The 13,400-nt window shown below is 36.5% G+C and overlaps 1 protein-coding gene across 5 annotated transcripts in view; it reads right to left on the bottom strand.

Annotated features, from left to right (window-relative positions):
- Positions 1-3,416: 3,416 nt before the first annotated feature.
- Positions 3,417-13,400, bottom strand: part of LOC107875452 (rab3 GTPase-activating protein catalytic subunit) — a 19,300-nt gene continuing 9,316 nt past the window's right edge. For all 5 annotated transcript variants that reach the window (XM_047414167.1, XM_047414168.1, XM_016722179.2 and 2 more), the window contains 11 exons: positions 12,082-12,213; positions 11,824-11,957; positions 11,150-11,239; positions 10,924-11,027; positions 9,370-9,550; positions 9,184-9,255; positions 7,072-7,111; positions 5,111-5,388; positions 4,429-4,606; positions 4,133-4,344; positions 3,417-3,885 (listed from right to left, as the gene is read on the bottom strand). In XM_047414167.1, the coding sequence (XP_047270123.1) occupies positions 3,589-3,885; positions 4,133-4,344; positions 4,429-4,606; positions 5,111-5,388; positions 7,072-7,111; positions 9,184-9,255; positions 9,370-9,550; positions 10,924-11,027; positions 11,150-11,239; positions 11,824-11,957; positions 12,082-12,213 (1,718 nt within the window). In that variant the 3' untranslated portion in view covers positions 3,417-3,588. The remainder of the gene's footprint in view (positions 3,886-4,132; positions 4,345-4,428; positions 4,607-5,110; positions 5,389-7,071; positions 7,112-9,183; positions 9,256-9,369; positions 9,551-10,923; positions 11,028-11,149; positions 11,240-11,823; positions 11,958-12,081; positions 12,214-13,400) is intronic.

The raw sequence follows: 13,400 nt of genomic DNA, 5'->3' as shown, positions 1-13,400 counted from the left end.
AGCCGTACGTCGCTAGAATATGACCTTTGATAGTTAGGTTAGGCTTCATTTTCAGTTGCTTTACTGTGAAGCTAAAGAATTATGGATAGTAAGATTAGTGCTATAGGACAACCTTTTGCAAATTTAATCTTAAGTAATTGTTATCTGCCTTCACTACTACCTCTCACTAGCACAAATATTGGTCAATTTTGTTCACCAAGATATGTTCACTTGGACGAATAAAAAAGAAATCACCTATTAATATTTTGTGCCTCCTTTGAGATTCAAACCGGAGACCTCATAACTCTCACTATGTAACAATTTGAATAGAAGACAACAAATCACAAATGTCATGCATCAAGGGTATTTGATTTTATATTCTTCAAGATAAGAAAGAAACGTGAGATGTTGTGTGTTCACATTCCGCTGCAAAATAAGGCGTCCGAAAGAACACGTTCCAGTTAATTATAGTAGTTATTTAAAGAAACAAGTGTAATACTTGTACTCATCAGCTTCCCGTAGCCGCGCGCTTTGGGGCCTTGATTAGAATCTCTCTTGTTTTGGACGTTGGCGTTTAGATTCGACAATTGCACTAAAATCTCAAAATAAGAACTTACACTAGTATTACCTGTAGTTTGGTCATTAAGATAAGGGCACAATACATAAATAAGTGTGTCCTTTAACTTGACCTCAGCTCACATGTATAACTTCTAATTTTGGAAGTGCACAAATACACACTTAAATTTGTATAAAGCTGAACAAGTAAACATAAGTGTCCTATAGGATGTCATGTAGGATACAAATTGGTCACACAGAACGCCACATAGGATACATGTATTTACTTGTTCAACATCATATAAGTTTAAGTATCTACTTATGCACATCCAAAGTTGGAGGTCATAAATGCGAGTTGAGGCCAAGTTAAAGGACATGCTTATTATTATGCCTTTTGATAGTTCTTTTTTTATTATCATGGTATTCGGATCAGCTTTCGCATACATCTAAATCCACGGAATACATGCTATGTCCCACCGAATGCATATATCAGGTAAATCTGTCCACCAAGGCTAGGACAAATAGGAAAAATCACTAGTTTTTTTTTTTTTTTTTTTTTTGTCTTTATTTAGATTTGAACTTGAGACCTCAGGTTCTCAACCCACTTCATTTACTATTAGTGCGGTGTTGGTCATGATTAAGATATTAAAACACCAAATAGTTTAAGGTCAAAAGCAAACGTAGTTAGTGGAATCTAAACGTTCATATCGTTCAATGATCAATCAAATACTTTAGAGAAGAATGAATTTCTAAAACGCCTATATTCCTATAACTGTTGTTGCTCAACTTGTAACTTTTGAATAAAAAGGTGTTTCCCCTTTCTAATATGATTGATGCATTAAAAAAAGGAAAACACTATTTGAGGGAGAAGCATATAGCAATAGAAAGGAGCGTATAGGAGATTATATTCCCTTAATGATATGACCCTTCAATAGATTTGGATTCTTTAGAAGAGGGCCCATCATTATCATCATTTTTGTTACTTTTATTCCCATTTGTTCAAAGTAATTGCATTTAGCCACTGAAAGCCAGATGTTTCTTGGGTAGGGTCGTCCCCCCAAGTTCTTTTAGCTTTTTCTTTTGATAAGCACATTATTATAGCAATAAGAAGTCTGGAGTTTTTTTGTTTCTTCTTAATACTTTATTTCCTATATGGAAGGTGAACCTTGAAATAACTAACAACATTTTTACCATGTGATCATGAGGTCACAGGTTCAAGCCGTGGAAACAACCTTTTATAGAAACGGATGATAAGATTGGGTACAATAAACACTTGTGGTTCAATCCTTTTCCTAACCCCTGCGCATAGCGAGAGCTTTATTGCATCAGGCTTCCCTTTACTTCATTCCCTATATAGTAGTAATAACCTGCTCATCAGACCTTGCAGCTGGTCTTTTCTTTTTCCTCTTTTTTCCCCTCTTAGGCAGTAGAGATAGATAAAGAAAACTACTATATGGTATGAACATCCGTGGGAGCTTAACTTCATATCTTTCATGTAATCCTACAGTTATCTTTACAAGTTAAGTTCGGACTTGGTAGGGAGAGCCTAAGCCAGCCGAATTCGAATTAGTCGGGGGCCCTATGCTTACTGGACACCGGGTGAAACAGACTTGGCGCTGGGTTAGCCGAAAATCAAAGTTTATCCGATCCCTGAAAATTTTGCTTTTTATGATTATATCGGCAATAATCCAAAAAGTGGATTTATTTTGTTTGTTTCTCTTTTTTTTTTTTGATAACCGTGGTATCCGGATCAGCTTGCGCGCACCTTGACTAAATCCACGGGATACCTGCCACCTCCCACCAGCAACAGGCTAGAACAGATGTGAAGAAAACACCTAGTGTTTGTCTCTGCTGGGAATTGAACCTGAGACCCCATGGTACTCATCCCAACTTCATTGAATCACTAGGCCACACCCTTGGGTGCTTTTTCTCTTTTAAGAAAAGAAAAATCTTATTTCCCGACTCATTGTACATTTCAATTTGAATTAGGCATTCTGTGTCCAACTCCAAGCGGTCCTTACTACATATGCACACCGGAAAGAAAGTCGGACTTGGTGAAAAAACAATGGACGTACAATAAGCTACATATGGCCCGGGTCTTGTCTGTCAATTATAGAAACCGTCTAATTGGTTGAAAGTTGAAAAACGTAAAGAAACTTTATTCTATATGACGTCTTCGTTGGAGGGCAATTGATTAGAAAGAGAACTGAATGATTATGATTGATGATTGATGAAGCCCCTCTGGACCAAAAATATTGCAAAGTAGCAATGACTAATAGGAACTTATAAGAATGATAATAGGGACATGACATAGGCAAGAAAACTGAAGAAAGATCCCATCTCACAATCTCACTATCATCATACTGAAGTTCGGCGGCAGTAATTAAGGACAAAACTCATATGAACCATGGAGAACCTTAAGAAAATGATAATCATGGTGTCCCAGATAATTCTATGGTGATCCACCATGATTAAGACAAATAAAAAGAAATCACCTAGTGTTTTTTTGTCTCCTCTAAGATTTGAACATGAGACATATGGTTCTCCAACACACTTTATTGACCACTAGACCACACCCTTATGGGTCATCTGGTTGGTGGGATGCGATAGACAAAAGACATCCAATGGAATTAGCTGTCCCACCTTTTATATTAGATAGTTAATCCACCATCTTAGTACAAATGATCGGATAAGATAAATCTGAGATTAATTAATACCCATAACCAATGCGGGATAGCATAATCCCACATTTTATCCCGAGATTATTATCCTTGTCACACCAACCAAATGACAGCTCATGTGCATAATTTTTTTTCATAACCCCATGGAAAACCATGAAATCATTTCCAGTAAATTCTCTTAAGAAAATTTGGACACAGCAAGAAAAAAAATCTGTATTTCGAGGAAAGGCAGAAAAGATGTGACAACCAAGAGCCTTTTCAAACAAATTAGAAAATTTAATAGCATGTACCAATGGAACACGAATGAGAAGAATGGCTGGATATACTAACAAGAGAAACGACAATAATATACCTGGTTCCTTTACTGATGAAACTAGTCACAAGAGGCAACTGCCAGTGCCACACTCAGATCATTTGAGGTTCCGCTTATGTACATTCTGTATGTTTCTAGTTCTTGTTGGTAACCCCTTGGAGCATGACTAGCATAGTAATTTTCACTGAGGTGATCACGTTTGGAAAATATGATCTCTCTCAGTGTTGGTTCATGGCCATTGAGAAGATTTCCCATGCTTAAGACTTTCCTCCATGATTGATTCACAGTAGGCGGAGTGAACATGCTTGCAACTACCTCTCTCTCTTGTCGTTTAACTTCTTGTTTCTTATCAAAATCCTAACATAACAAAGTTGCACCGTATAAAATGAGAAAGAAAGAGATAGAGGCACAGGTAAATTTAGCCTGGTTTATGGAAATAATACATTAAAACGACATCTTCAGCCACAAAAGCTAAAGTGAGGGGCCGAAAGTACATGTAGTTAATCAAGTTAAGAAATTTGTTAATAACTCTTGATCAAAATATCAATCTCTCATTCTAGATATACCAAAAGAGAGAAAATAAGAGATGTAAAATATACTTTACCTTTTTCTCATCACCACCAATTGATGTTGTTCCCATTTTTGGTAGATAGAAGTTGTAGTAGTCATTAAAAATGGATTCTGATAGACGTGGTGCTTGCAAGAACTTTTGATGAAGAGATGCAGCGAATGTTATCAAATTCTCAACATGTGCAAAAATTGTACAGAGACGCTTCAGGTCTTCAATATCTTCAGTGCTGACAGAAAGACTATTTTCTGCAACAAAAACGGCCAATCTATTAATTTACAAGCTCTTAAAACCCACTGCAACTCGATAGCATACTAGAACAAAAAATATACTTCGCAAGCATCTGAGAGTGGCTGCCATAGTGAGGTAAAGTTGTCCAATTCTGGTGGCCAGCTGCTTTAGACCGCCAAATGATGTTCTGTTTAATGTGTCGGCCGCTGCTTTAAAAGCAGTAGAAACCATTTGTCCCAACAATTCATACGGACGCAGTGTTTCCAAATAATGAAGAGCCTACACGAATTAACGATAAAATTAATTCCAAGCAAATCAAGAAGTTACTCAAAGAAGGCGAGATTTTCAACGGATTGACCAAAGTCAAACTACAAAAACATTTTGCAATTCAACTTCCCCCCCGCCCTATCATTATTGGTCCTTCTATGCCCTCAAAAGCCTCCCCAGCAGGAAACCCTGACCTGAACTCTCAGGTCACTAACAATACAACTGTTCAAGTCAGAGACAAAGCTGATTTGAAGAAAGATTACAGATGTAATGAATCATCCGTCTGGATTAAATAGGGGGCAATAGATAAATAGGACAAACATAAGGAAGAAGCCTGTAGAGTTATTTAAGCTCTGGAGTCTCCAAAGGACAATCTTTCCCCTTCAACTTTCAAGATCAAAACCTGCCATTTGTCTTATTAAGTTACTAAAGTTCTCGTGAAGATTTATGATGGATCACTCATACCAGAATATTATAAATGAACATGGCTTATGCAAGTAGGCAATCCCAGTATACCTTTTCTCCTTCTTGATTTGGATCCAGAAGGGGCTTCTGTTCAGAAGCTGGCAATGGAGGTGCCTCATTCCAAATCTTTCTCCATGAATTCGCACGCTCAGACATTCTTTCTGAAAGTTTTCCACGAGGTGGCCAATCATTTGTTGACTCTACCATTGCATTGGTGTGAGATACTACCTTCTCCATACTATCATCAGTCTCCCAGTCTCTAGGTGAATGCCACCGGATGAAATCTTCAAACACAGCATCTGGATTTGCTGCTCTAAAAGCAGACATATCTATTGCATAATGCAAAGGATAATAAAGAATGAATAAGGAAAGAAGATCAATTCTTCAAATATCAGCAAGCAAATAATAATTGAAATAAGTCGAGAGTGATCCATACAACCTACAACTGCCGGAAAAAAAAACTACCTGGGAAATAAATCAAGGATCAGATTCACTTAAGACAATTAGGAAGAAATTTTGTATGTACAATTTTTAGAATCTAGAGAAGCTTGACTAAATCTGCAGAAAAAGTTCTCATCCATAACATTTTGGCCTGAGATACTTGATCCATTAAAAAATGATAATAAACTGATAATTAGAACATTTGCTTCCTCGCAACTTTTTGACATTTTCTTTTGATAAGATCGGGTATTTATAAATGATCAGCTCTAAAAAAGTGCTGTCCAAATTTGTACATGTGCAGCAAAAAAGTTACCTCTGCAAAAGCCTAGCCCTTCTAAACCTGTAAGAATTCTAACCCTAACCCCTTCTAAACCTGTAAGAATTCCATATAACGATTTATCTAAGAGAAATAAAACTTAAACTCTAGCCCATAGGAAAAAACGAAACGGAACATAGATGATGGAAGAATACATTTAACAATATCATAGCCATCACTTTTGTTTCGTTCTAAAATAAGTGACAGTAGCTGCATTACATTTAATAATTACACGAAAGGATTTCGGTCTTCTAACATACTAAACCCACAGTTTCAGTCTGATATTAGGTGATACATAGTATAATTGCATTGTTATACACTATTATTAATTTGGATTGCATATTTCAGTACTAAACACCTGATTATAGATTATGTTATCACATTGAGTACCAAAGAACCGCAATGTGCTGACTTTCCTTCAAAAATTAGATGACAATATAGACAACTAACAAACCAATCCACAAACTTTTTGACCAAAGATCCTTAATTATTTCAGAAGACAAACCCTAATCAACTGATGTTTCAGCCAGTCAAAAACTGATTATGCACCTTTTCTACTGCCTAAAAGGACTTGTTTCTGCATTCTCTGTAGTCATATGACACGGGAATAGATGATGTGGAGGCTCGCTATTAAAAGAGAGATCCAAACAAGGAATATTTCTTGTGATTAGGATCTATGATGTCATAACAAGAACTTTGCAGAACTCTCAATGAGGAGGAAATTTTCTGTTCAAGAGACCCTGAGCAATAATGGACCTGCTGTCAGTTCTTTGGCTAATGACTAATATATTATTCTGTGGCAGTAAAAACTATTACGTGTTATTTCAACTCGATCAACAGTACCCTGTTCCAATAACTCTTAAGCTAAAACAGAAGAATGTGTTAATTATTGCAGTTGTGTACCAGGCACCAAAAAATGCACATCCATCTATGTTTTGCACTTTCAAACAATTGAAGTATCTCATGATCTCAGCACACAACAGCCAACCAGCTGAGATCCTCGAGATGCTCACTTTATGCTTCATCCAAGTGAGAAGAAACCTATAACTTGCACTGACTAATAAGAACCATATAACCTACGTTGCTCGGATTCTTAAAAAATGCCATCAGGTGTATGTCAGATCATCCAAAAATTTCATGTTTGGAGTATCTAACACGGTTCTAGAGACATTACATTAGAGAGTATCCTAGCACACAGACATGCCGAAGACGGCAAGAAGGCCTTTAAGAAAATAGAAGGTACAGAAATTCCTACCTGATGACAAAATGTCTTTCTCTAATTGGGCGGAAAATTTCTGCAAATGAGCATTAGAGATTCCATTGTCAGATAAAATACTGTTAATAATGAAATGATGAGACTTTATGAAGCAACTGAAGGATAGGTCAACCTAAAACAACTGTTTCCCGAGGAAATATTGCAATATAAGAAATCTGTGGATATGTCCTTAAAGCAAGACTAGGATAGACAAAAACACAAACCGAGACCAAACAGCGCAAATACTGGAAAGTTTGCCACCTTGTGTGAATACTTTAAAAATAACATTTAATTGTTAATTCAATACATTAGTAGCTAATGATAGAGAAAATGGTCAAAAGCCCCCCCAACCTTTACCCCAAATCTCAACTACACACTTACACTTTGCGGCGGTCCTATGACCCCCCTGAACTATTTTAAAATGGAATTATTACCCCCTCGAACTATTTTAAAATGGAATATCTACCCGTCTAAAAGCCCATACCCAGATTTTATTTTAATTTGTGGTCTACACGCGCTGCCACGTGTCATTCCACGTAATTCCATGTCATATTACTTTTTTTTACTATAAAAAATTAATTCCACATCATATGCCATTCAATTCTTCCTCTTCTTCTTCTATTTTTTTTTCTTCTTCTTCAATGACTTCTTCTTTTTCTTCTATTGTTTTTTTCTTCTTCTTCAATGGCATAATGAATCATATGGAATTCACACGATAGGTAATCTTATCAAAATTAAATCAACAATTAATGTCCAAAAATATTCGATTTTCACCAAATTCGACATTGTTTCAACATTCAAAATTCGATGTCCATCAGCACTGGACAGTGACGGCGCTGGCAAAATTCAAAATTCCGGCGACTTTGTTTTTTTCGTTGAATTTCAACATTCTCAACGTTAATCAATTTTTGGGGAGCTAAGGAATGATTCTAACCCAGAAATTAATTCGAATTTTTCAATCTAAATTGATTCAACATTCTCAAGTAATTCGAGTTCTTGGATGTCAAAAGAAGAAGAAGAAGAAGAAAAAAATTGAAGAAGAAGAAAAGAATGGAAGAAGAAGAAGAAATAAAAATAATAATTAAAATTATATATATTTATTTAAAGAAATATTAAAAATAAATTTTTAATAAATTATTTTCGTTCTCACTCTCTTGTAAAGAGAGTGAAACACACTCTCTTGCCATGTCAGCGTTGGGGGGTAATAATTTCATTTTAAAATAGTTCATGGGGGGCATAGGACCCTCGCAAAGTATAAGTGTATAGTTGGGATTTGGGTTAAAGGTTGGGGGGGGCTTTTGACCATTTTCTCGCTAATGATACAAAGTGGTTCCATGTTTTAAAGCTTTTCCAAAAATTATAATAATAATGCTCTATGGCAGGCTCAAAAATGAGAGAGTGGAGTTTAGTGAAGAGACCAAAACCTATAATTGCTGAAACCAGTAGTGGGAACATGGGGCAAATTAGCATTAGGAATTTAGGAGAGAGCAAGGTAGTTATTCTGGAGTTCCCCAGTTTATTATTAAATAGATTATTACAAATTTTCGTGTACATTAGGCAGAAGGAGACTACTTCACTCATGATCATGCTGTTTAAGCCATATCATTAATGGAATGCAATTGAATATTTCTTAATCAACATATTCAGGATCATCAATAAGAATAATTCCCTATCTGAGACATGTATATGGATTTAAGTATTTAGAGAGCCCTTTAAGCTCCTTTTCTAAACACCATCACACAACCAATCATCTAGGAGATCTACTTGCAATGTAGTGCGTGCTTGTTGCAATTTCTTAAGCAGAAGAAGATGTAAGAACCGGAGGGAATTACAATACCATTTCTCTTATTGAACATGTTTAGTAATAAAAAAAGAGAAGAGTCAAAGAAAACAGTGTCATGTGTGCTTATATGACCTGAAGCCCGGAGTCATGTAGCTGATTCACCAATAAATCATTAAAATATCACACATATGCACAGACTATAGACCTCTTATAATTGAAATCGTTCTTTATTCAATCACAATATGCAATGACTCTGCAAGAATAGTCCCACCAGCAAATTTCATGATTATCAGAAAAATGAGTTATCTGTAATAGAGTTTTGAGCTCACAAATGATTCACCAAGGGCCTCAATGGCTTGTAGACGTTCTTCATGCATGTCTTCAGTCATAAGTGGTGGATCCTATAAAAAATTTCCACATCAAAAGGTTGCTGTTATACCACAAACAAATGTGGGAAGGAAGTAGAAGACTGATCAAAACAACAAATATGCAGTCAGCGGTACAAATAAATCAACCTGTGTAAATGGGGCATGCATGTTCTGGCAAGATTTCAGAAGCATCATAGACCCCACAACACCAGACGATCCCCTCCTAATACATGTTGAATCCTTTGGATCACTTAATTTCACAGCATCAGAATGTATAAACCTAGAAATATGACTTGCAGGATCTTTTGGACGATCTGGTGTTGACAGACTGCAGAGAAAACAGGAAACAAACTCAGTTCAGTTCAAAGGGCAGAAATTCAAACTAATACAGGTTACTACAACAACATACCCAGTATAACCCCACAAGTGGGGTTGGGGAGGGCAGGATGTATGCAGACAGTATATCTACCTTTATGGGGCGAGAGACTGTTTCCGATAGACCCTCGGCTCAAAAGAAAGAAAAATGAAACATGTTTGCAAGAAAATATGACAGTTGCCTAGCAATATACAAAGCAATTAAAACAGGAAATCAGGACATACTGGAAAGGAAAAAAGGAAAAAAATATAGGCAGCAACGTGACAATATGGACACAGCCAAAAAAAACATGTAACGACAGACGAAGTAGAAGATACTACACAAGTACTTAATGGACTAGCCCCCTGTCACTCCCACCTAAAGGTGCTACAACGCTCGGCTACCTACAAACCTTCTATCCTAATCCTGGACCTCCAAACCTTCCTATCTAGAGTCATGTCCCCAATAAGCTGGAGGTGTGCCCTGTCCTGCCGAATCATCTCCCCCCCAGTACTTCTTCGGCCTACTTCTACCTTTCCTGACATCCACTATAACCAGTCTCTTACACCTCCCCCCAGGTTATAAAGTTTTTGAAATATAATATATCCACATCTTGCACAAAAAAGCATGCCTTTTTTCCCTGAGTAAGTTTAGTCCAATGCTGCAAATTTAAAACTTGTGAATCTCCGACCCAGAAGTAAGCCTTAGACTAGGTAAGATTGCCCCAGCCCCAAATAATAAAGTAAAACCAAAAATAGAAAGCTGAACAACAAGAGAAACGGCAAGATCATTTTGGATTAGCCTATCATCCTTGAGATAGACGGAAAAGTATAAAGAGAAGATCAGACACCCATCCTGACCCAACATCATATTTAACAATTTAGATAAAACATTGCCTCGAACGAGACTCATTTAAGTTGTAAACAGGTCCAAATCAATTATCTGGACTTTCATCAATACCTGCAAAGTTTTAGATTCCCCTAGAGTGGAAGAGGGAATATTTCCATTTAGAGTCAAAACAAACAATGTCAAACATTACAACTTTTCAAGTGCTAAAAACAATTAACAACAACAAAAGAATTAGTGAATCAGTTCAGGTAAAGACCCTAAGATACAGGTGTAGACTGCCGCGGCATCAATCACCAGGTTTTAGGATCATAGCAGCTTCAATTCCATCATGATGAAATCAGAAACTTGACCTTCACGAAGCTTAGCATTGTAAAATAGACAAGAATAGCAGTGCTTAGAAAGAAGAAAAACTGAAATGGCAGATAAGATAGACTAGATACGATGACAATTAGCAAGCATTTAACAATTAATACAAAAAGGTTTCACTTGTTTTTCACCTGTCACATTCCACAAAAGAAGCCTGAGTATCTCCATCTTGAGAGGAGCTATCAAAAAAATCTTCTTCTTGAGAAGATATATCACTCTGGATATGAGTGTCTGCCTATAATTATATAAGCTAATTAATATCCTACGGAAAATTAAGTTATAATAATGCTTTGATATTCTTAAACACTTGAAACATTTAGATAGAAACAAAAATGTAAGCAATTGTCATAAAAGTACCTTAACATGAGCGGAAAGGGAAAAATTGTTTTCACCTGCATGTGGACCCTCTTGATTCAACTGACACTTTTTATCAATGCAAATTGAAAGCTACATATTTGAGAGATAAACCAAAATTAGACCAGATAGATTACTAACCATTGCCATATCTTTAAAAGATACTATTGAAGAGAAAAGGTAAAGGAACATATCATTCACTAGTACTCCTGAAACCTCCATATTTATCAAATTAGAAGATACCATTTTATCTCACTTTTTCTTAGAACTATTTCACTATTTAAGACTGAACTTGGAAACAGATTCATTAGGAAGCTCATGACAACTACTTACTAACAACTTCAAAAAAATCTGAAACTTTGATTCATGTTTTTGCAAGATACAAAATCAGAAAGCTTGGGATTACATGTCATGCTGAATTAAATCTACGTCAAAAGATTGAGGTACACTGGGTTTCAACAAAATCACTACAACAAATATCAAGAAAGACAGCTGGAAGACGTTGAAAGAAAGGAAATAGGGGAACTGACAGAATATTCACACACAATTTACATGTTGAAAGATAAAACTAGTTGCTGTTGCATTTAAAGATACACTTATCAAAAGCCATAGACAGGTAGGAAAGTCCTACTCATGATTTTCTGTTTCTCTGTCAAGCATTACTGCATGTGGCTTACCATGTGTAATTTCTGGTTAATTAAACAGGTTGATAGGTCGATTACACCAGTGACTGGCATTCTAGGTAATGGCTGTGACTCCTCCCAACACCAGCGAACTTCTCGTACAAACTCTATCCAGAATGCCGCAATAGCTGAATAAAATCACAGAAAAATATGTCTTAAGGGGTTATAAAATTCTGAAGTAACTTAAATAGAAGGAATATACTAAGGAAGTGATTTCTTGAATTTTTTCCAGAACATTGAGTCAGAAGGTACCCCTTATACTGCAGTCACCAAACCAGAGAGCATGCAGACAGAACTGCCCAAAAAGCGATTCAAGAGGAGCGCCTTTAATGTTACGAGAATTTTCATGATATCCTTCAGCAAAATCAAGTTGCAGGACTTCAACTGTATGAACAAATTGAAATGAAGTCAAGATAAGTCAACTAAATGTTTTTCCCTCCATTTAGACCCAAAATTCGGAACTCCAAGACCACATTGACCAGTTATATTCTGAAGAATACACTTCTCATTATGTCTGGTTTCTAATTCTCTTCTTGTTAAAATAGACCTATCATTAATGGGGAAATCCAGATCACAGTACTCTGCCTCGGTATGGCTACGTCAGCCAAAAAATACAGCTGGATTAACATCTCTCTCCACAGCATTTCTCGACGATAAATGAAGCATGCATCTAACTTGTGAAAAATAAGAGGGATTAAATTGCTCTATCTAGCTGTTGAACCTCATGGTTTTCGGTTATACAAGAAACAATTGTCACCTCTGAGGTAGTGGTATAGATTGCGTGTGGGAATATACTAGGTATGTTGTTGTTTACGAAACAATTGATATTTTGGCAGATGAATCCGCTTTTAAAGAAACAGAGTATGTACAGAAAAAGTTTTAAGTTAAAATGAAATAGCACTAAACTAATCTTTGTTTCTTACCTGCCTCCACTTGCATCAAACATTTACATCTTGCAGATTTAAATGTATAAAAGTCATTAATCATATGTCTAACCTATAGTAAATAAAACATAATATAGAACCTGAGAGAGATATTGAAAGTTAAGAGAGATATTAAAAGCAAATATGGAAAGTAAGCTGTCCATTGAAAGTTGCTTGTTTCGTTTGGCTGGTGACCAGAAGAGCATTTCTAACCCATGAAATACTTCAAGGAAGAGGAATGCAGATATGCTCAAGATGTTTCTTATGCAATCAAAATGCAGAGGTGAACAGTCACCTATTTTTGCAATGCAATATAGCTGTAAAATTTTGGAAAATGTTCTTTAGTATCCATGGGGTCAGCTGGAGAATGCCAAGGTCCATACTGGAGTTCCTACTGGAACGGAATTGGAAAGAGAGACTCAACAGAAGACTGGTGGTTAAGCATTCCAGCATGTGTAGGCTGGACACTTTGGAAAGAAAGGAATGCTAGATGTTTTGGAGGAAAAAACAGCAATACCCAGAAGATTAAAAGTCTCTGTCTTAGATCACTTTATTTTTGGTGTAAACAGGAATTGGGGGGGGGGGGGGGGGGGGGGGGGGGCACTGAAGTTAAATGTAGAAGGTGGGGGTGAGGGGTAGGGTGTGTGG

Source organism: Capsicum annuum, chromosome 6 (genome assembly GCF_002878395.1).
Source record: "Capsicum annuum cultivar UCD-10X-F1 chromosome 6, UCD10Xv1.1, whole genome shotgun sequence".
NCBI lineage: Eukaryota > Viridiplantae > Streptophyta > Magnoliopsida > Solanales > Solanaceae > Capsicum > Capsicum annuum.
Note: the sequence above shows the minus strand (reverse complement) of the source record. Positions and strands in the feature narration are given on the sequence as shown.